This window comes from Atheta coriaria, unplaced genomic scaffold, assembly GCF_025399875.1.
Source record: "Atheta coriaria isolate IRGN ID8LTWV9N9 unplaced genomic scaffold, Caltech_Dcor_3.1 hic_scaffold_5_pilon, whole genome shotgun sequence".
Taxonomy (NCBI): Eukaryota; Metazoa; Arthropoda; class Insecta; order Coleoptera; family Staphylinidae; genus Dalotia; species Dalotia coriaria.
Window position 1 is genome coordinate 2,552,128 of NW_027045447.1, and position 21,458 is coordinate 2,573,585.

Genomic DNA, 21,458 nt, shown 5'->3' on the forward strand with positions numbered 1-21,458 from the left:
TCTCATTGTACTAGCGGTTCCGTACTTTTGCCGTGTGCACACCCAACTCAACCACGGTTGGCAGGGCTTGTTGTGTGTTGCCGATGCTGAAAAACGGAACTAGTCTCCTATCTCAAAGTGTCTCTGCTTGAACTCAACGGTACGTACATCCTCGAGTAGTTTTCCACATGTCGAATGCTCAAAAACAGCGCTTCGTTCGTAATCTCTTGATTAATGGTCTTGGTGACTTCTAAATTCTGTCCGATCATTTCGAATATAATAGACGGACCGGAAGTGCGCAGAATAACATCCGGAATAGGCGGAACATGCGATTTCCACTCTTGAACTTCAGTCTCCAATGTTTTCTCCAACCAGTCGGTGTAATTCTTCTCCATGTTACTCAAATACTGTTGTTTTAAGTTCTTTAGAACTGCATCCTCTAGAAGTGGAGGGAGGGTTTTGGTATGTTCGATAAGATCGGGATGTCCCATTAATTCAGGACCAAGATAGGTGTTTAAGGTCCAGGCTAGAATGGAGACGTATTCGTTGCCTTCCAGACCATTCTCGATTATTTCATTAAGCTGCAATATATTCAAGAATATTTAGAAATAAATCTTTTAAATATAGCAAAAACATTGCTTACCTGTTTTGATAAACACTTATGATACATTTTAATGTACTCATCAATGATGTTATAAGAGGGCGGAAAGACAGGAACACAAAGTGTCTTCACCACACGCAAATCTTCTAAAATTAACTGTCTGATGAGCTCTAAATATCTCACCAGCCATAATTTATCATCTGCTCTTTCTTCTACTAATTTTCCTTCAATTCTCAATGCGACTTCTTGTTCCAACACCTTAAACGCCATCTTTTTCCATTCTTTTGGACGCCCAGGTGGCATAAACCCGTTGTTTTTATGCTGTTTAATCGCCTCTTCATCGCTCTTCTCTTCTCTTTCGATAATTCTCAACGCTGTGACAATAACAGTCGGTTTCTTCCTTACTGCATTCAATGTCCGCGTTAAATTCAACCGTAATTGTCCTTCTAACTTAGTAGACAAAGTCTCCACTTCAGAGAAATATTTCTTCACAGTTAAAACTCCCATGGATTGATTTGGAAGTTTATGCAACTCAAACAGCAAATCATCCCGAGAGTTTTCTAAATCTCTTAGGCATTGATGTGTATGCAAAAGTTTACCATCACTAATCCATTGATTAGTCTTTTCAATGCTTTCTGGTACAGTGAAGATGTGTTTAAGGTTTTCTTTTGCAGTGACATATTGAGAATGACGCATATTTTCCTCGCGAACTTCTCGGAGATTGTTAGAGAGTGTTGGGAGTGTTTCAAAGTACTTGTTCATTGATTTTAAACTAAATTTAAACATCAATTAGGGAAGTGATATGAAATAATGAAAAAAATTGAAATATTTACGTTACTTCCACCTCTTTCATGTCCACAATGCTTGTTGCTAATAAATTAAGGCCATCAATTACACCATTGAGTTGACTCTGCATTGCTGATTTTAATAGTGCTTCAACAGATGCTTTCTTTCGGCTGTACCTTTTCTTAAACATTGCTACCTTCTCCAGCTGGCCAGGACGCTGCAGCAGGTTGACAATGTGCTTGGTCGCGTCTTTTTTCGACTCCACGTCGAGTTCTTTCATGTTCACTTTACTTCTTGCTGTGTAAACAAATAAAATCATTTAAATTTCCATTTTATACAGATTAACACAACTTCTTATTGTTTTCAGTAGATTAAATATTAAATTGTGACTTACGATCAACCATTTTGTATGTTTTAATGTCTTGCAACTAATAATTATTGGTAAAACATTATTTTAGCGACAATTTTTCATGTTTTTAGTGTTACACATTTAGGCTATGTCTTGATTCATCAGCTGTCCACTTGTTTTAAATCTGCGCATGCGCAATCCCACACCATTAATGTTAAACTTCACTTCTGTTGCAATAAAATTGAATTAAAGGAGTGGAAACTGGATATTCTCTTTTCTATGACATTCTATAAATTAGCTTATATTATCAATACATTTATGCCGTAATCAGTTTACACTTTTGTAATTTGTTCGCGAGAGAAGATAATTTGACATCGCACCAATTGTTTCAATAGCATCGTAAATGAAGTACAGCAAACATTTGCACTTCACTTGCGGCCATTTTTCCTTTTGCCCCAGCTGCCACTGCATCATAATTACATATTTATAGTCAATGTGGGGGTAAGAATCGATGATTATTTACAACAAGCTTCTAAAACGCCATCAATTTCATTCTCTCTTTCTTTTCTCTTTCATGCTTCAGACTGAATAATTTTCGTCATCTCAATGCGTCAATAATGCTGCAATCATATTTACTCGATATGCAATCGTTTTGTAGCATTCAAACACGTCATTAACTTTGGAATTTCTGCAAAAGTGTAAAAACTCAGTTCCCACACCACTAAACCAGTCTACAGCTATGCGAATCAATCAGATACAATACAATAAACGTTAAATACATAGTCGTCTCATCAAAAGTCTAAAAAATAAATATATGCGCGACTCGGCGGCCTCTGATTATATAAATGTATGATATATATCTGAAGGACTACTAATACTCCTGTATGTATACTTAAATTATTCCGGCAAACATTGTTCGTTATAATAGTATTTGTTGATCAGCTTGTCAGATTTAAAGTTTCAGAAACGTATTCTTATTGCCGATAGAATGTATCATTAGACCGAACGGAATTTGTTTTATATAATGTGTTTTTGTTTTCTTAATTTTAAAGCAAATCTATACCCATTCGGTCGGGCTTTGGAATTCGGAGTGCGTGAATTGGATTCTGCACTTTCTTTTGTGAGCCCTTCCGGACTTTTGGCACGGACTTCCTCCGGTTTCTCAGGCGCACGAGCGGTTTCTTCTCAGGCGCTTTCATCTTCAGACGACAATAGGCGACTGTGGACAAAAATAATAATAAATATTTAATTGCAAAGCACAAACAAACGCTGGTAACTTACGGCGTACTTACTGCTATTAATCCGAATTAATTTTAAGATAAGTGTTAGGGAAAAAATGTTAAAAAGAATGAGAAGAGGAATTTTTCGGTTTTGAGATTTACAAAGAAATAAAGATAAAACTTACAGCAGCAATTCCTGGTTGTCGAGGATATTTCGTTGAAGCGACGTAGGAAACCGTCACCGTCAACACGACAGCGTTCATCAAGTTCTTCGCTGCTTGAATTAAAGATGTTGCTATCAACTGTAAAATATTAAAATTATTTATTTTAGAAGGTTTAAACGACACTACATAGACGCGATGTCGCTGACAAAACCTAAAACCCGCAGAGAGAAGAGTAAAATGCTTGAGACGCGACTTTTCTGCAGGACGACTCTGACTGGTCAAAGCACCGTAGATTTTCTGTGTGGCGCTTGACTACCAACGGACTACCCGCAAAAAGTGGTGGTGGTAGATGCAACGTTACGCGGCTTGCGTGCCTAGCATTGGCACGCGCACATACCTCCACCACTTTTCACCACTAGCAACTACGGTGCCCTGAACCTGAGTCCTCCTGCAGAAAAGTCGCGCCAAAGCTCTCCAGGCTCTTCTCGACTCTGTTTTCGGTGTGTCGTGACGTTTTCTGCTAGTAAAACACAAATATTTTCTCCAACTTACCCCAGAAACAATCAATTCTCCACTGATATTCTGCACATCAGCCTTCACCTTGCTGGTGATACTAATCTGATGACAATACAGATTAATCCTTTGTAGATACGCCAACAGATCTTTTTTGGTAGAACTCTCGGGGCATTGATCCGCAATCTGCTTCGTCAGCTTATCAAGTTTATTACCAGCCTCGGAGATCTTCTTCGCCGCATTGATAACATCCATGGTAGTCTTGAGCGGGCCACGTCCTCGGGTAAAATCTGTCATTTCCATCATAATCATGCACATATGCTTTGCCAGCACGACAATATCATTGCCAGTATCGTCCCACTTCGCTACCTCACGATCAAACTTGAGCTTCTCCGAGCGGAAGAACTCCACTTGCTGCAGAATCTTCTGTTTGTCTTCTTCGGGCATCTTACCCATAGCTTCACGAGCTGTGGTAATACCGCTAATGTCGGGGTACTCATCAACGCCGTGTTCACCAGTGTGTGCACTCGCTAAAAATCAAAAATTTTAAAATTAAAAAAATAAAAAACAACAAATTTTATTAAACTTACATTTACTCCTCGTCTCCAAAGTGTAATTCTCATCCAATTCGACATCTTCCGGATCCAAATCTTCATCAGCGCGATTCATAAGCACCGCCCTTCGAATTTCCCTCACGCCATCATACACCAAACGCGACGCATCGATAAAATCATTCTCATCCACATCTTTCTGCGGATTACTAGCAAGCGCCGACACTGCAACCGACACCCTCTGCCCAAACTTGGGCATTACCTGCTCATTCAAAACCTTGACAGCTTCCAGCACCCTCTTGGTGTAGATACACGGTTCGTAATTGTCCATTTCAGCAGCGACAACATTACAAACTCGCTGTGAACGTCCTCGTATACCGCCGGCAGTACGTTCCAGTGTATCGCTATCGCCCTCCTGGAGAGCCAACACACATTTATTCACATCTTCCAGGATGTGATTCTCGGACACCGCTAGGAAATCATCGATCGTGGTAATATCATCCACGGCTTCAGTCAGAATGCGCACTTGGTTCTCCCAAGCCTCCTTGAACGCAAGCATATTCTCCTGTGCTACTTTACTACGCGGGCGAACTGCAAGAATGCGCGCAGCGTTGATCACCTCCGGGCACAGATTGTCAATCTGCGCGGCGGCGTAGCGCACCATTTTGACGCCGTCTTCGTTGTTGGACATGCTGCAGACAAGATTGGCGACCTCGACGAGTTTATTCGAATGTTCTGTGAAGACAATTGCGTTTTCATCGACTTCCTTTTCGTTTCCAGTCTGCGCTGCTTTGATAAGGATCAAAAGCGGCAGATTTGTCTCCAGAAAACTGTAAATTTATCAATAATTAATATCAGGAAGTACAAATGAGTAGACATTTAGTTGAAACTCACTTTAGAGCAACAAAACTTTGCAAAAAAAGAGAAATTATTGAACAAACTTTGCAAATTTCAGATTATTAGTGAAAAAACACTAAAAATTTGCTATAATTACCTGTCGGAGACATGATCTACCACTGCTTTGCGTAGTTGACGACGCAAATCTTTAGTTTTGCGTCCCATGTGGTCGATAGCACGACCCAGACCGTCGCTTGGGTCCTTATTACCCATCTGCAACGCAACAAATTCATGCTACAATCAAAACTTTGCAAAACTCTCACACACAAATACACACATTGTGCTAAGCTTGATGATTGAAGTGATTGTACAAGCAAATTTGTCAGATTACGTTGGTTTCTTTGATGTTTGAGTGTAGAAATTAAACAAAAGTGCACAGAATCAAACATGAAATGGTATTTACCCGTGTACCTCCATGTAAAACTTGCAATTGCTGAGGGCGCGAGGCAAGTGTTAAACAAACAAGACCACACACACGAGATTAATGAGTTTAATGTTAAATTCGCAAACTTTCCAAATGCTGAATTGAATATTGAAAGTATTATGTATTGAAAAGTGTGTACTTACGTTCGACATGTATTCGGAGAGCAAGTCCTGGAGGGCTTGACGCACTGCGTTGCATTCAGCAACAATACGTTCACGGCGTTCATCACGCGTGCAACTTGAATCAGCCATTAGGGCCGCGCCGCTGATGATGCTCTCCAGGCGTTCTTCAAGTGAAGGACGAGTGTGGACTTCATTGTAGGCCAGTGGTTCCATTTCCATACGTTCCTAAAGATTTAAAAATGAATTAGTTGAAGAAAAATGTGGAAAATGTTATAAAAATCATAAATGTAAAGCAAGTTATTGTAAAAGGAGATTTTGAAGTGAAATATAATGTTTTAAAACAGAATTTTGACTATTTTTTCATTATTAGGTATAAATAACACCAATACTCTCAAAAATTTGCATTAAATGGAAATAATTTTGTCATTTTTAAACAAATTTTTCTAAATTCTGGCTAAAATAATGCTAGAATATCAAAATCTGAACTATTTTTGCATATTTAGCTATAAATTAAACAAAAAAATCGCAAAAATTTACACTAAAACGACGTAATTTTGTAATTTTTGAATAAATCTTCCTAAATTTTGATCAAAATAATGTTAGAACATAAAAATCATAACTAATTTTGCATATTTGGCCATAAATTAAATCAAAAATCTCGAAAATTTACCGTAAAACAACATAATTTTTTAATTTTTGAACAAATTTTCCTAAATTCTGACCAAAATAATGCTAGAACATAAAATTTTTAAACTAATTTTGTATATTTAGCCATTAATTAAATCAAAAACTCTAAAATTTACATAAAAACGACGTAATTTCGTCATTATTGAACAGATTTTCCTAAATTTTGACCAAAATAATGCTGAAACATGAAAATCTTAACCAATTTTGCATATTTAGCCAAAAATTAATCCAAAAAAACTTAAATTTTGCATTAAAACAACATAATTATGTCATTTTTGAAAAGATTTTCCTAAATTCTGGCCAAAATAATTCTAAAAATATCAAAATCTCCCATTGAAAGCAGAAAACTTTTGTAAAACCCTTCAAAACAAACTTTATAAAAGCCTCTCAACACACAACATACTTCCTCACGTGCAAGCACGAAGTTTAAATGTTCCCTATCTGGAGATTGACACAACTAAATTAATATAATATAGATTTATATAAAAAGTACAAAATCTAACAAAAAATTTACTCACATCAAAGTCATCCAACGCCGCAGCAAGTTCCCCAGGCCCATCATAAGGATTCTGCGACGGTTGTGGTGTACGCCCTTGCGCTACATCACTAATCGTGTTCACCGCCTCGCAGACTTGCTTCAAAACGTAGTCGCGATTGGCTTTCGCCGCCGCCAATTCCGGATGACGCACGTAAACCTTCGACGCCGTCAACAACATTGTCGAATGCTTCTTGAGCACTGCTCTGGCCGCAGCAAGATCATCCCGGAGCTGTGGATCTTTCAGCTCTTGCTGACGTTTCGCAGCTTGATTCATAAGTTCGTTTGCATTATGTCCAAAGGCTTTAATATTGTCTAAAAGCTCTCCTTGGCTTGAAGCATCGCGTAGTTTCTGTAAGTCATCTTCAACGACGCGTAAAGACTTGAGCAAAAGGTGTACATCCACCATGTCAGCCAGAATTAACAATCTGGTGACAGCAGAGAGTAAATTTCTCGCTGCCCTCACCATGTTTCCTCTCTTCAGAGAAGAACAAGGATCTTCGGAGAATTCTCGCGCTGCAATACTCATCGCATTACCTGTTTTGCGGACTTCGTCAACAGCGGAGAGCATCTCCTGCGTAATATCTTTGTTTTCATACGCGATTTGTTCACCTTTCTGGATGAAATTCTCGGTGGCTTTCTCGACGGTGCTTACAAGTGCATTCGCACGCTTAGACTTGCCTTTCTTTTTCTTGGATGGACCCTTGGTGTTAACCAATGTGGTCACTTGCAACACCAGCGGTTCGAGTGTCTTCTCCACAGACATGGTGCGAATCTCCAAGTTCTTGGGATCCCATTTCAGCCCGAAGTGGTCGGCCATCGTCGGTGGTTGAGTTGTTGAGCTGCAAGACAAACAATTGACAATCACGACTGCGACTTGCTTGTTTGATTGTGTGCTGAATGACGAAATGGGCGTTGTAGTCGTAAAGGTGTACGTACCTTTCGTTGGCACAGTTGAGCGGTGTGTAAACGGATAGAAAAACACTACGGATAGAAATCGGCGTGAAACAATGCGCCCGCACCAAGTATGAATCACATCAGTGCGTCAGCGTCGAAGTGTTGGGGATGATGAGATGATTGCGCGGTGCTGCGGGAAAGACGGCGGCACCACTCCCACTCAAATTGCTGCGCAAGTATCACGCACCGCGCTCTTTCCCACTTATTCTATTCCATAAATCGCCATCTTACTTAGAAATACTTCCAGTATTCAACACCAGGTAGCGTTGCCCTGCACACAAACTGGAATTTCTTATCAATTTAGGCAAGAAAACAACGCAACATGTTTAATTTAATAAGTATTACGTAGATTTAGTGTGTAGATATACTGATATCTGTTGATAAATGCGCGAAATAAAATATAATGCACATTTACTACCTTATTAGGGTTAGCTGGCCTTGTCGAGTGGCATTTGTTTAATGAATTTAATACACACGTTCCACTTTCATTTCTCTGCTTCTCGCCACTAGTTAGCATTAAACAATCGCCACGGCCGTGTCTACGGATGAAATGTAGACCGGCGCCGGAACGCTGATTGCGTTTGTTTTTTCTAGTTGTTAATGCGCTTGATACGAGTGGATGATTTTAAAACAAACGCGCAGCGCTTGGTAATTCGTTCAAATGACGACGAGTCAGAAGCGCAAGAAGATGCGCAACTATTTTACCGTATTCGCCGTGCTGGCAGTATTACTCGCCGGGTTTATAATTTACGTTTGCGCACCCGGAACAGAGACATTACAATTAGTACACGTAGTAAGTACATACCTGAGTAGTAATTAAATTAGTAAAAAACTAAACTGTGAGAATGGAAATTTTAAAAGTTGTTTAGACATGGCGAACGCTCACCGTCATCTTCATATACGAATGATCCGTATAAAAACCACAAATGGCCGGGAGGTTGGGATCAGTTGAGTATTGTAAGTTGGTTATGTTAGACATAACCTCAAATTCAAAGTGTGTTTAAAATTTTAAGACTGGAAAGAAACAAGAATATGCGTTAGGTTTAGAATTGCGCAGAAGATACCAAAACTTCTTACAAAATGAATACGATCCGAGAGTATTCCTTATGGAGAGTAGTTATGCTGATAGATGTTTGATGAGTGCACAACTTTTACTAGCCGGGTTGTTTCCACCCTCTGGTGGTGAAATCTGGAATGAAAATTTACGTTGGCAGCCTATTCCGGTACACAGCGTACCAAGAAACATGGATAATGTAAGTGATTATTATTTGATTAATAATAAATTGACTAAAAATTTAAAAATTTATAGAAAATAGCAATAAAACGAAGTTGTCCTGCATTCCAACGTGCTCTCAACGAATCCTACGCGTCTCTTGCCGAATCAAACGTGGAAAACCGTCAACTTTATGATTACCTCTCCGAGAACACCGGTGATGAAATTCGTGACATTCGCACATTGGAAACACTTTACAATACGCTGGAAATTGAACAGTTGAATGGTTTCCAACTCCCCGAATGGACAAACAGCGTGTTTCCCTCAAAAATGAAAGACTTAGCGGCGTCCAGTCTTGCATTGTTCACTAAAACAATCGAAATGAAGCGGTTGCATGGCGGTGTGTTAGCAAAAGAGATTCTTACCAACATGGAGATGAAAGCCTTGCAGAAGTTAACACCTAATCGCAAAATGATCATGTATTCCGGGCATGATTTAACAATTGTTACACTGATGAGAGTTTTCGGGTTTCCAGAATTGATTAAACCCGATTTTGGAGCGACAGTTATCATTGAATTACATAAATATACAGCGGAAGAGGATCATATAGTTAAGGTAAACACATTTTAAAAGATAATTTTGATATTTGTGACGCAATTAATTTGGTTTTAGTTCTTTTACTTGGAAAATCCAAATGGAAAAGCCACAGAACTACATTTGGAAGGTTGTCGACAAAATGGTTGCCATTTGACACGGGTAAAAGAATTGCTGCAACCAGTATTACCAGAAAATTGGGAACAGGAATGTCAAATATAAAAATGCTCAAATTACACAAATAAAAATCATAAAATTGATACCAAAAAGGCCGCTACTTGAATATCAACCATTTTGGTTGCTGAAATAAACACAAATAAAATATTTTTTTAATTATATTGAGTATCATACTGCATATAATACATCGAAATAAACTTACTTAATGTAGCGGTTTTTCTGTTCGTTAGTATTTGTTAATTGCTGTCTGTCATTGCGCACGCAAAAGTATTATAAACAAAAGAGAAAAAATACATCCGTACACGTACATGTACGGAGAGCTATCGTTATACAGATCTATCAATAGACAACTAAATTGTATCAACCGGGGCAAAATATAAAGGCGTCAAAATGTGGTAATTATGTAGTAAAATGTGATCGTATGTAATAATGTCAATGTTGATTTGTACATAAACTTGTCTCGTGCGTGTTGTATATATTGCTTTGCATTGATTGTTGATCGATGAGAATAAATAGAAGTTGAGAGTTCACGCGGGAAAGATTCTGTGATGTGTGTGTGTGTGTGTACATACATATTATAAATGAAGAAAAACAAACAAACAACTAAAATAAGACATTATCAACTAGATAGATAATATAAACATGTTTTGATCAAGGAAATAAATGTGTCGTCTTTGGTTTAAGAGAAGATCTGTACAGAAACAAACGAAAGATGAGAGAAAAACATAAAAACAAAATGGCGGTCGGGTGAATGTGGTGTGTGTGGGTGTGGTTTAAACTCGATATTCATATAAGTATTTGTTACGAATCCCTAAAACTATAAGACACTGGTATATTCGAATATTTCGTCGTTCTCCCGCACATAAAACTGCATTCCAAGGCTTTTTACTATCACTCATTTAGTGCTTAACGCTGAGAATTGAATCATCGATCAGATCTACTCTATCATATTATATCATTCCGTGTTTGTTATTAAAAGCTGCCGAATTCTTATGATATGTCGATATTGTCAATTCGTCATATTTAAATCTATGTATTATAAAGCTATAATCACATTTTCATTTCAATGTCAACCAGAATAAGATGAACTGTGTTTGAAAAGCAAAATGTGCTCGGTTACGGTGTGGGTTTGATCAAAATCGCCGTTAAAAATTAATCTCATTACATTTTACAATTATAATACAATTTACACAAGTATTACGGATGAGTAGAAGCACTTGGTACGAATATTAATAACTACTAAACTCATCTCCCCCTCCTCCGCTCGCCGCGCATAACATTATAAAATACCTTTGAAATATTCGAGTAAACAAAAATAGAGCATCTGCGAAAAATTTCGTTAATTTTGGTTTCTCGTTACGCATTCTTTAGAAATTTTCATTTTTATCACAATCATTTTCTTAATAAATTTTTCATCTCTATGTTTGACATAAATATTCAAGCCAAGTTGTCGGTTGTAGTTTTTTTCGTTTTGAACAAAAATCGTATCACAAATTCATCATCTTGCACAATATCTATCTATATATATCTGGACAGAAAGGTGAGCAGCAGCCTGAGTGGTTCGGATCGGCGGTGTGTGTGTGTGTGTATTTAGATGTGTGTTGAGTCGGATGCCTTACAGATACAGAATCAATGATAATGAATTAATTACAATCTACACCTATCCAGGCCACAAAATGGCACGCACACAAACATATTTCTTTTTCTATCGTTTTCTCTGCCTTTTTTTCTAAATATAACCTCAAATGTTTTCCTTGTTCGTCATTATTATTTTTTTACTTTAGCTTTTAAGTTCACAGCCAAACACGTTTTTAAAAAACTTTTTACACAACTAGTCCGTAAACAAAATACTGAATTTCGTTTTCGTTTAATAATGTCAATAATGCTAACTTGTGCAATCATGCGCGCCGCAAGCGCGACTCTTACTTATGACTTAATTCACGATTTTTTTAGATCTATACAACAAATTTATGGCATAAATAGGTGTGAATTTCTTCTTCTTTCTCTCTTCCTCCTTCCCCCTCCACTCTGCGTCGCTTTGTACACTATACAATCGTATATAATAATATTAATAAGAATAAACCTACGGCATTGATTAACATCTAATAAGTTAAATTCTTAATTTCACACTCATTTACCCCACCGGCATCAAATTATTATCGTCGTAATCTTCGTTTCAACATTCGTCTTTTGATTCTCATTACCTGCTTGGTTTTGCAAAATTGCGTCATTTATAAATATCTCTTATGTACAGCACTAATCTATTCGCATAATAAGCAATATTACCTTGTAAATTGTAAAAATAAAGACAAACATATGTAAGCGCGCCGACTAAATAAGACTAAGTGCGTAGTTAAAGCAATCGATCGATACAAAACGCGTGTATCTGTATATACTTAATGTAAAACGTGTCGAAAATGCAATGTGTGATGTCATACAGACCGTACTCAAGCGAATATCAGTTGAGGAATTTACGGCAGCGACGCGTGCCGCACGAGCACGGTATTTTATCCTCTTCGAATGGGAATTTGTAGTCGTAGGTGAGTTCTTCGCCGCAGATAATCTTGCGCAGCGCAAAGATAATGATGTGTTTGTTGCCGAGGATCTCAACGACTTTCGAGTAACAATTTGGCTGTAAAAATGGAAAACAAACATATGCAACCCACATTACATTTCAAAATGGCGTATAATACACTTACGTCGCATGAATGATTGATGAATCTCGCCGCGTTGCCTTTCATCGTCGCATCCACGACGAGATTATCGTCAATGCGGAACATGTAGCAACCGATGCCTTTGGTATTGTAGTATTTTTCACGTTTATCAGTTAAAACTGAACGAATAACCTGCAAATTTAAACAACAATTCATGATAAACATGTATAAGTAGAAAGAATGTAGAAAAACTAACCTCTCCAGCATATTCAATAACCATTTCAGCTGATTCAATATCTCGAAGGGGAAAACAAGCCTCTGCCGTGAATGTCTGATCTATAAACACCAACGGAATACTTGGAAATCACCCGGAGAGCTCTGAATCGCATCGCCATTGGTAAACTACTGCTGGCATTTTTCCTAAACAAGTTATAACATTAATTTAACACAAATTTCTTCAACTTTTCAGGTTACTTACTTCAAAATGGCGTCGAGATCATACATCTCCAAAGTCCTATGTTTGGAAGACAACCACCCGAACATGTCATACTTTTCTCGATGATTATCATACGCTACACATCTCCTCGCGCTGTCTTCATCGTCATCATCTTCGAACTGATACGGATCTTTAGGTTTATGATACAGTGGTTTGTACTGTTTGCATTTAACAGCGTCGGGTAATTGTTCAATTAAAAACCGTAAACCTTTCGTTTTCAATCCCATAATGTCCAAATCATTGAAAGCCCTCAACGCCACATCTGGTAATGGTGGTAGATTGTGAGATGCGCGTGCTGCTTGCACTTCAGCGAAGACTTTCCTCCAAATTTGTGGCAGGGATGTCGCCGTGTACTCAAAACCATCGGTGGATTCAATTTTGAAGAAAATCGAAGTAGTATTAGGCCGCTTCGAAGAGTATTTGGGTTCATGCACGGTGGAATCACACAGAATATTCTCCTTGTTTTGTTCAGAACGTAGTGGAAGCAGTGGTTGTTTAGGTTTAATAGGTCGCAAAGGGACCACTGGGATTTTATTTACTTTCAAGACTTCCGGTTTATCTTCCTTTACCTCCACTTTTTTAACTTCAATTTTCTGCGGGCTTTTCTTCATCTCCACCTTTTTGGGTGACAGTTTAATATCGTTCGGTTCCAGTTTATGCACCTTGGCCAACAGCGGCATATCCCTACCTTTCTCCTTCGATCGCATCTTGAGCTCATCCACATTCACCTGCTTCACTTCCAGTTTGTAAGTTAGCTGTGGTTCTATAGGAAGCGCCTGCGGTATTTTCTGATGATGATGTTTGGGTATAATCACCTCACCAATCACCGTAATCTTACTCTCAGTCTTTTCCAGAACAGGCTCCACTGGTTTCTTCTGCGTTGTTGATGTCTGCATAGGCAGGACCCTACTCATAGGCCGCGCAGGTTGCACCTGAATGATTGGTTTAGGCGTAGGTGTGACAATATTCGTGGGTATACCTTGTTCAGGCACGAACGGTGCAACCGGAAGTGTAATACTATTGGTACTTGTACTATTTGCAGAGTTGGTTGTCGCGGAATTCAGTGAATTCATAACAGGCGCTGTTGTAATGAGATTATTACCCAAGAGATTACCAGATGAAGATACAGCAGAAGTTGTAATGACCTGCAAAGTCTTCATTTCAGGTTGTTGTTGTTGATGTTGTTGATGTTGTTGAAGCTGTGGCGTTGTGGTAACCTTTATCGGAATAGTAATCTTCGGTTGTTGTGGTTGTTGTAAAGGTGGCGCCACACTACAAACCGGAATCTGTTGTTGTATCTGCTGTGGTTGTGGCTGTATAGTAACCGGAGTAGCAACATGATGTTGCTGGATAGGCGCAGCTTTGATTTGCAAATTTTGCAGTTGTTGTACATTCGGCAGGGATGTCTGAATCTGTATCTGAGATGGTTGTACCTGTTGTACTTGTTGCACCTGAGGTGGCACCTGGACATTATTCACAACCTGGTTCTGATTCACCTGATTAACCAAAACATACGCGCCATCCAGACATGGTTCCAGCTTTGAAGTCTGGAATACTTGGGTAGTCGCTGAATAACTGCTATTCGTAGTCATCATACCAGGCATCGCAGTGGGGAGAAAGTGCTGACTCTGCATGACTGTTGTCTGAACAGTTTCTATACCATAATACACCGGTTGCATTTGTGGCGGCGCCCAGATCATAGATCCATTACTATCAATCACAATCTGACCAGTCTCGACCCGCTGAGGAATAATCATCGTCGGTTGCATCTGTGGAACATTTTGCACCAAACTCAGGAAGTTATTATCCGGGAGTTGTACCAGTTGTGTTGTTGGTTGTGATTGTACTGGATTCACATGCGGGGCGACTACATACTGCACATTTTGGTTGGCATTCTGTTGAAAACCGCTCGCATCAACGAATGGCAACATATTCATACTCATACCATTCACTGTATTGATACCCGAAGGTATTTGTTGTAAGATTACAGGTTGACTTTGCGAAATCTGTGGTAGAACCTGTACAACCCGCTGTTGTGGTGCGACAATCGGACGTTTTGATATAACAGCGCGTGGTTTTGGCACCACGCGTTTCTGAATCAACTGTTGCTGGTGTTGTGGACGTACCAGCAACTGATTCTGTTGAAGATTCAATACGGGACCTAATAATTTCGGATCTAGATTAATAAAATTTACATCTTGAGTTGTGGCGAAAGGTAATGCTTGCGTCTGTTGTTGTTGATGTTGAACTGGTTGCAGAATCGGTTCGATATTCAACGACTGCCCCAATACCTGTCCGTTCTGAATACTGTCAACAGGAATAATACATTGTAACAAACCATTGTCCACGACGCCATGTTGACTGGTGACTATATTCGCCATGTTGGGTTTCACACCTTGCGCCTGATGACTGTGATAGTTATAAACCACACCGGAATCTTGTACTCCTTGCACGGTTTGCGTCTTCGCTTCAAGAATCGTCTGAGTATTCAATGTATTCAGGACAGTAGAAGTTGATTTTATCTGATTTTGCGCTGTTGCTGTTGTTGCAGCTTGAAATGAAAAAGATTCATAGATGACTGATTGTTCTTCGGTTGTAATTCCGCTCGCTTCTTCATTCTCACTCTCGCTGGTAAACATGGCGGCGTCGCAGTTCTCCAGATGGCGCTCATAGCTAATCTTGGTGCGATATGTGCATCGACATTTCGCACATTTGACATTCCCGTCTTCTGCCCATGGATCTTCCACCTCATGCGTTGGTGATGCGCATTCTGAACCAGAATCACAAGCACCATCAACTTGTACAATCTGCATGAAGGAAGGTGTTGTAATTTTTCTTTTCTTGATCGCTGGTGATAGTGTATTATCCAAATGAAGATACGCTAGACTACAAGACCTGTTCTGGTCTTTAATCTTCTGAAAAACCTCCGATTTTGATCGTTTTAATTCTCTCACACTCACTGATGTCTCCTTATCCTTCGCATCTGCCAATTGCTCATCTTTTTCGTTCATATTCAAACTCATATTATCGTTACTATTGATCTCATTCCTGAATTCCAGATTCATGAGTTCCTCGTACTCTTTGAGCATATCCTGCATTGACAGGCCCTCTAACAAATCATGCGGCAGTTCTTCCAAGATGGCGTCTGTCAATTCCGGCGATAAAATGTCTCCCGCATTCTGCGGTTCTTCATAATCTTCAAACTCGTAAATATCCGAACGTTCGCGATCATCTTTCTGCCACAGACTCACTTCTTTCAACTTCCTCTCAACGATATTCTTCGGTAGAGAATGATCCACAGTGAAATTTCGATCTATATAAGTTTCCGTAGATGAATTAAACACAGAAGTTGTGATTTTATACGGAACCAACTTCCATGGCTCATTCGTAGACCAAAATAACCTCGAGCAAACAAACCCCACCGGAATAATCGCATCCACTGTATCCGAAATACTCGGGATGACTTTACCCAAAGACAAAACCGATAATGCACCGACCATATAATGAACTTTCTCGCGATCAGCCAACTTCTTCTTCTTTGTATCCACTTCGATGTACACCGACCGTCTGATGGCGAAATCATGCGGATTCGTAATAAGCGTAACGTTGAAATCTTTAGTTGGGTCATGCACGTGACAGTACATTGTTCTGTCCGCGTTGAAATGACAATTGGCTTTCTGTGCGCACGGAAAGTGATAAGTCTGATAGCAGCCTTTCAGACAGCAGCCAACCGACGCGCCTTTCTGTTTGCATTGCGCGCAGCGTATCGAGCGGCCGCGAATAATCGCGCTTTGTACATTCTGCAAAGAGCCGTCAATCTCTTCGTAGACTTCGGAAGACCACAAAGCGCAATTCGCGTGAATCCACTCATTCTGCCCGCAGTATAATAACCTAGCTTCTTGTTCAGGTAGGCCATCACCGATGCCTTTACACAGGTTGCATACTCGCGTGTCGATTGTTTCGATACTTTGGAAATCGTCGGGATATCCATCGATTTCAAAGTTATCGATATTTTTCGTCGTCTTACCTTCGTGATCTGCGGTTGTTTTGTTCAGGTCTTCTTTCACGGTAGGATCAAACCATGGTAGGACATTTTTGAGTATACAATGGTAAATTTCTAGAAGTTTTCCATCGGATGTTGACTGCAGCGCAGACTCCATACTTTCATTAAACTCATGTAAAGAAAAATATTCATTACAGTTGAGTTTGTTTTTGATTTCAACCATACGCGGTGAAATTGGAAGTTTGGAATCATTCAGAAACGATGCGCTCGTGTTCAAACTATCGCCAAAATCAAATTTGTTCTTAAACGTTGTTGCGTTGTCTTGTTCTAGTTCGGTTTCAATGACGTCGACGTCGTCCTGATTGGTTGGATTGTTCGCGTCGACGAATTGCAGCCGACGCGCAGATTGCAAATGGCCGTGTATGTGCACATGCGGGGTGGATGCCTTGAGCGGAGTGAGTTTAAACGCTTCACGCGCAATACGATTCTTACTCATCAGGCGTAGAATATTGTTGAGGCAGGAACGCAGTTCCTGTTGGACGGCGCTGCGCCAAAATGGAGTCGCATCCGTGCAGCAAAGACAACAAATGAATTCGACTGATTCGGGTAAAATACTGAGAATCTGGTAGTGTTCATCGCTGAGACCTTCGCATTTCGCGTGAACCCATTTATTACACTTGCCGCATTCCATCATCTATAAAATGTAAGCAAAATAATTAATTTTTAATGTAAATATTGGATAAAAATAGTTATATTACTTTTGTATCGAAGTCATTGTCGTCATAACAGCACTGACAAAGTGGACAAAAGTTTCCTTTATTCCGAAGTTTGAAACACGCTAAGCACAATGCTAAATTCCCGACGAATTTTGTAATATTATCAGTGCCACAACTTTTACATCGTAGACAATTTGAACAAACCTGAAAAAACATATTTTTTAAGAATAATTTTCACTTAAAAACACAAAAAAATCAACTTACAGTTGGTCTGTCGTCAGTCCTCCACTTATGATTGAAACATTGTGGATGATACGCCTTGTGACACTTTTGACAATGAATTTTCTGCTTGTCCGCCTCACCGCAAGCACTACACTTGGTGCATTTCGGACAAACCCACGAAAACCTCTGCTCGGGACGTTGAAATTTCGGCGGGCCTTGTTCCAGACAATACGGATGATACGGTTCGCAACATACGCAGCAATGAACCAATGTTTCTTTGCCAGCACTACCGCAAAGAAAGCAAATCGCGCGCATTGGAAACGCCTCCGTAGATATAACACCATAGCCATTACAGACGACTTCATCCGGGTCGTAATTCTCCCAAAAGTCTATATTCAACAGGTTGGGATTCTCCAACTGCGTGATTTTTTTACATTTCTTATTAAAGGACGGGTTTGTCTATGAAAAAACAAAGAAAATTACTAAATAATCACAAAAATGCATGAAAAACACTTACAATCTCCATTGGAAGCATGGAAATAGGCACTGGTTGCTGTGATTGTGGTTGTTTCGGCTTCTTTTCAACATCGAATATTACAGGCGGTGGTACAACAGGTTTCTCTGGTAATATTTCATTGTTTTCCTTCGGAATATCATGATTAACACACTGGACTTCTTCGGGTTTATCAATTGAATGAGACAATTCAATTTTAACATCTTTTTCTTTTGTTTTCTGTCGAATTTCCTCGATTTTATTGGTTTCTTCTTTACTTTCTTCGATTTTCAACGAGTTATTACTGCTCTCCACCGGGAAAGTCGCCGGCAACTGTCCCAAAACAATCGAAGCACTTCTACAAACATGTTTTACCCTCGGTCCTTTCATATCAACTTTCGCCCGTTTTATTTCAACCACGGGTGGCGCTGGTGTCTTCTCCGGTAATTTGACATTTTTAACGTTTTGTTTGTGTCGCACCGGACGTTGCCTCAAGTTTGTATTAATTTGTGTACTAGAAGGTGTACTCGGTGGTGACGTACACTCAACATTACTTGTAGTAGATGAAGAAGTAGAAGCTAATGGCGACAGAGATATTCTGGAAGAAATCGCACCAAACTCCTTCTCACCGTTTGGTGTAGATGTGGTTGCCTGCCACGACAACAATGGCAGCGAATTCGTCTCATTCGGTTGCATATACTTCGGCAATAACTGCGTTAAACTTGTTTTCAACGCCATAGGGATTTGAAAAGACCGCAGACATAACTTCAGCCAGCAGGCAGGACATCGACTGTTGTACTGCTGGTTGAATTTGTGCATCTGCGAGCGCACATTGGGCGGAACATGGCACAAGCCTTGTCCTTTAAGGCAATTCAACGTCGCGGTGGTGTTTGTGATCGTCGTCCGCTTTATAAGTTTCGAAATAAACTTTCTACAGGACTCACAACTAAATATATTAAACTTCCGCGCGTTTTTCACGAAACGGTAGAATCTAACCGCACCGCAAACTCCACAAGTGATTGTCCTCGGCGAAGACGACGTGGAGACCGAAAAAGGTCCTTCGGTACTCGTACCAAAAACTTTCGACGAGTTTAACTGCAATCTGGGTTGCCTAAGCAAGACTTTACCGTGTGCTAAACTCGTCGGACTGTCATTAGCCTTCCCATCGACTTTTTTAACTTCTGTCGTTATCAAATCGTCAGAATTGTTAATAATTTCGGCCTCATCAGCGAAAGTGACAGTTTTATTGATGTTACACTGTCGTTTGACGCGTTTTCGTATGATACGCGTGTCCTGCTCGAGGCTGATGAAGCGTTTATTGGGTTTTATCACCCTGGAAGAGTGCACGCTTCGACTTGGAAGGACAAATTTACCAACTTCACGCTCCTTTCGCTCTAAACGCTCGCGGCGTAAACTGCGATTCAATTGCGCGCCGCTGATTGATGTCCGGCGAGTTACTCGACTTCTTGTGAGAGGGCGTGGGTGGGGGCTGGTTGTCGCCAAAAGTCGTCCTCGCTTCTTGACAGGCGAACATTTCTTTTTCTTATTCGATGATAATTGCGTTCGCGTTCGACATACGCGTGTCGGACGTTTGTCGATTGTTTCATTTGTGGATGTTTTGAGATTTTCACTTGTTTTGTTGAGGTTGTCATTGATTGGCTGCAAAAGTAAAACAAAAAACAATTAAAATTTGTTTTTTAGTGAATATTTTTTAATGCCGGTCCTGTATGTTTAGGTGGTTAGAGTAAATAAACAAAACACCAACGCTTGATTCTTTTGTTTTCGTGTTTGTTTGGCGAGTTTTTTGAACGCGTGAAGAGACAAAACGCAAGGATACACGCGCCCAAGGTTACAAGTTTGGTGAGTGACGAGTTTCGTGAGTTCTGCGAGGGTTCTCGGCCTCCAAAACACGCGCGGTGACTAACTAAGAAGGCGCAGCGAATCGCAAATCGGCGAAATCAGACAAAAGCGAGTTGAGCGCGTCTCGGCTGTCTATGGTCAGGGACGTTCCACGTTCGCCCGCCCGCCGTACTAGCGCGCGGCGTCCAGTTACGCACTGCGTATTTGTATACTACTTGGACCAAAATAATGAAATTTACATAAACAGCGCTTACCTGCCGCTCCTCATCTTCGTCGAGCTCGTCGTCGACGCCGACGGCCACCACGCTTGGATTATTGTCACTCGCGGCGGCTGTGGCCCGATTGGTCGCATTGCCGTTGGTGCTTACCGCTCCTCCCGCAGCAGCTGCAGCGGCGGCAGCCGTGGCCGAGGCGATTCCGGCGGGCGCCGGCCCCGTCGCACTGTTCGTCGCCAGCACGTTCACGCGCGTCCGGTTGCCGTGCTTGGACGGCTTGCCGGGGAACTTCGATCGTCCCATTTTCGCACACCGCGGCGCACCAGAATCACATCGCACCTGCGTTCGCCCGGTCGCGCGGCGTCGCTCCTCGGCGTCGGCGGTCATAACAGCGTATGGCGTTCGCGGCACTCGCGGCACACGCATTCAAGCTTTGTATTGCGGACGATGCACGCGCACGCACTGCACTCGTTGTGTGTATCTTGTTTTGTGTCTAGGCGCGGGTCAGGCTTGTACGCCAAACGCCAACTGCTCGGCGCTGGAATGCGTTGCTATGGGCACGCGCACTCTCGCCAGGCGCGCTCGCTGAAATCTCGGCCAGCGGGCGGGCACAGAAACGCACAAAATGTTGAAAATGTCAAGCAGCGCCCTCTACAACAGAAAAACCTTCAATTTTACAACCTACGGCGTAATTTTACCCAAACAAAACATTAAAACGCCTAAAACACTTAAATATACTTGATTGAAACAATAATTTGTATCACTAAATATTATATGAATTCATTTTTGCATAAACAAATAATATTTCTACTATTTAACCGTCACACATCCCCCTGGCGACAAATTTGCGTACTACGTTAAAAATTTAAGAAAAATGTGCTAATGTCAAAGTAAAACAGCAATAACAACTTTGTTTATACAAATAACATTAAAAACATCTAATTAAATAAATAGTTTCATTACTTTGTTTTAAATAAGCGAAATACTTAAAATTTTTCTGATAAAAAGCGATTGTAATATAGGCAACCCA

General features: G+C 40.3%; 4 protein-coding genes across 4 annotated transcripts; 1 reads left to right on the top strand and 3 right to left on the bottom strand.

Annotated features, from left to right (window-relative positions):
- Positions 1-107: 107 nt before the first annotated feature.
- Positions 108-2,204, bottom strand: LOC135792064 (exocyst complex component 3-like). The gene is made up of 4 exons (XM_065302688.1): positions 1,761-2,204; positions 1,414-1,663; positions 623-1,352; positions 108-560 (listed from the first exon to the last, which is right to left on the bottom strand). The coding sequence occupies exons 1-4, from the start codon at positions 1,768-1,770 to the stop codon at positions 108-110; spliced, it is 1,443 nt and encodes a 480-aa protein (XP_065158760.1). The 5' UTR covers positions 1,771-2,204.
- A 712-nt stretch (positions 2,205-2,916) lies between these two features.
- LOC135792065 (catenin alpha-like) lies at positions 2,917-8,080 on the bottom strand. Its single transcript, XM_065302689.1, has 9 exons — positions 7,768-8,080; positions 6,812-7,670; positions 5,628-5,831; positions 5,464-5,493; positions 5,158-5,273; positions 4,203-4,993; positions 3,652-4,142; positions 3,121-3,237; positions 2,917-2,934 (listed from the first exon to the last, which is right to left on the bottom strand). The coding sequence occupies exons 2-9, from the start codon at positions 7,646-7,648 to the stop codon at positions 2,917-2,919; spliced, it is 2,604 nt and encodes an 867-aa protein (XP_065158761.1). The 5' UTR covers positions 7,649-7,670; positions 7,768-8,080.
- A 168-nt stretch (positions 8,081-8,248) lies between these two features.
- LOC135792715 (prostatic acid phosphatase-like) lies at positions 8,249-9,979 on the top strand. The gene is made up of 5 exons (XM_065303402.1): positions 8,249-8,578; positions 8,647-8,742; positions 8,799-9,038; positions 9,095-9,613; positions 9,671-9,979. Exons 1-5 carry the CDS (start codon positions 8,447-8,449, stop codon positions 9,812-9,814), a joined length of 1,131 nt encoding a protein of 376 aa, XP_065159474.1. The 5' UTR covers positions 8,249-8,446; the 3' UTR covers positions 9,815-9,979.
- Positions 9,915-20,960, bottom strand: LOC135792713 (histone-lysine N-methyltransferase trithorax-like). Its single transcript, XM_065303398.1, is given in 9 exon segments — positions 9,915-12,401; positions 12,469-12,615; positions 12,680-12,727; positions 12,729-12,843; positions 12,902-17,616; positions 17,681-17,842; positions 17,903-18,319; positions 18,378-20,012; positions 20,468-20,960. Coding segments are annotated over 9 exon segments (7,800 nt in total). The 5' UTR covers positions 20,855-20,960; the 3' UTR covers positions 9,915-12,227.
- Between the last annotated feature and the right edge of the window lie 498 nt (positions 20,961-21,458).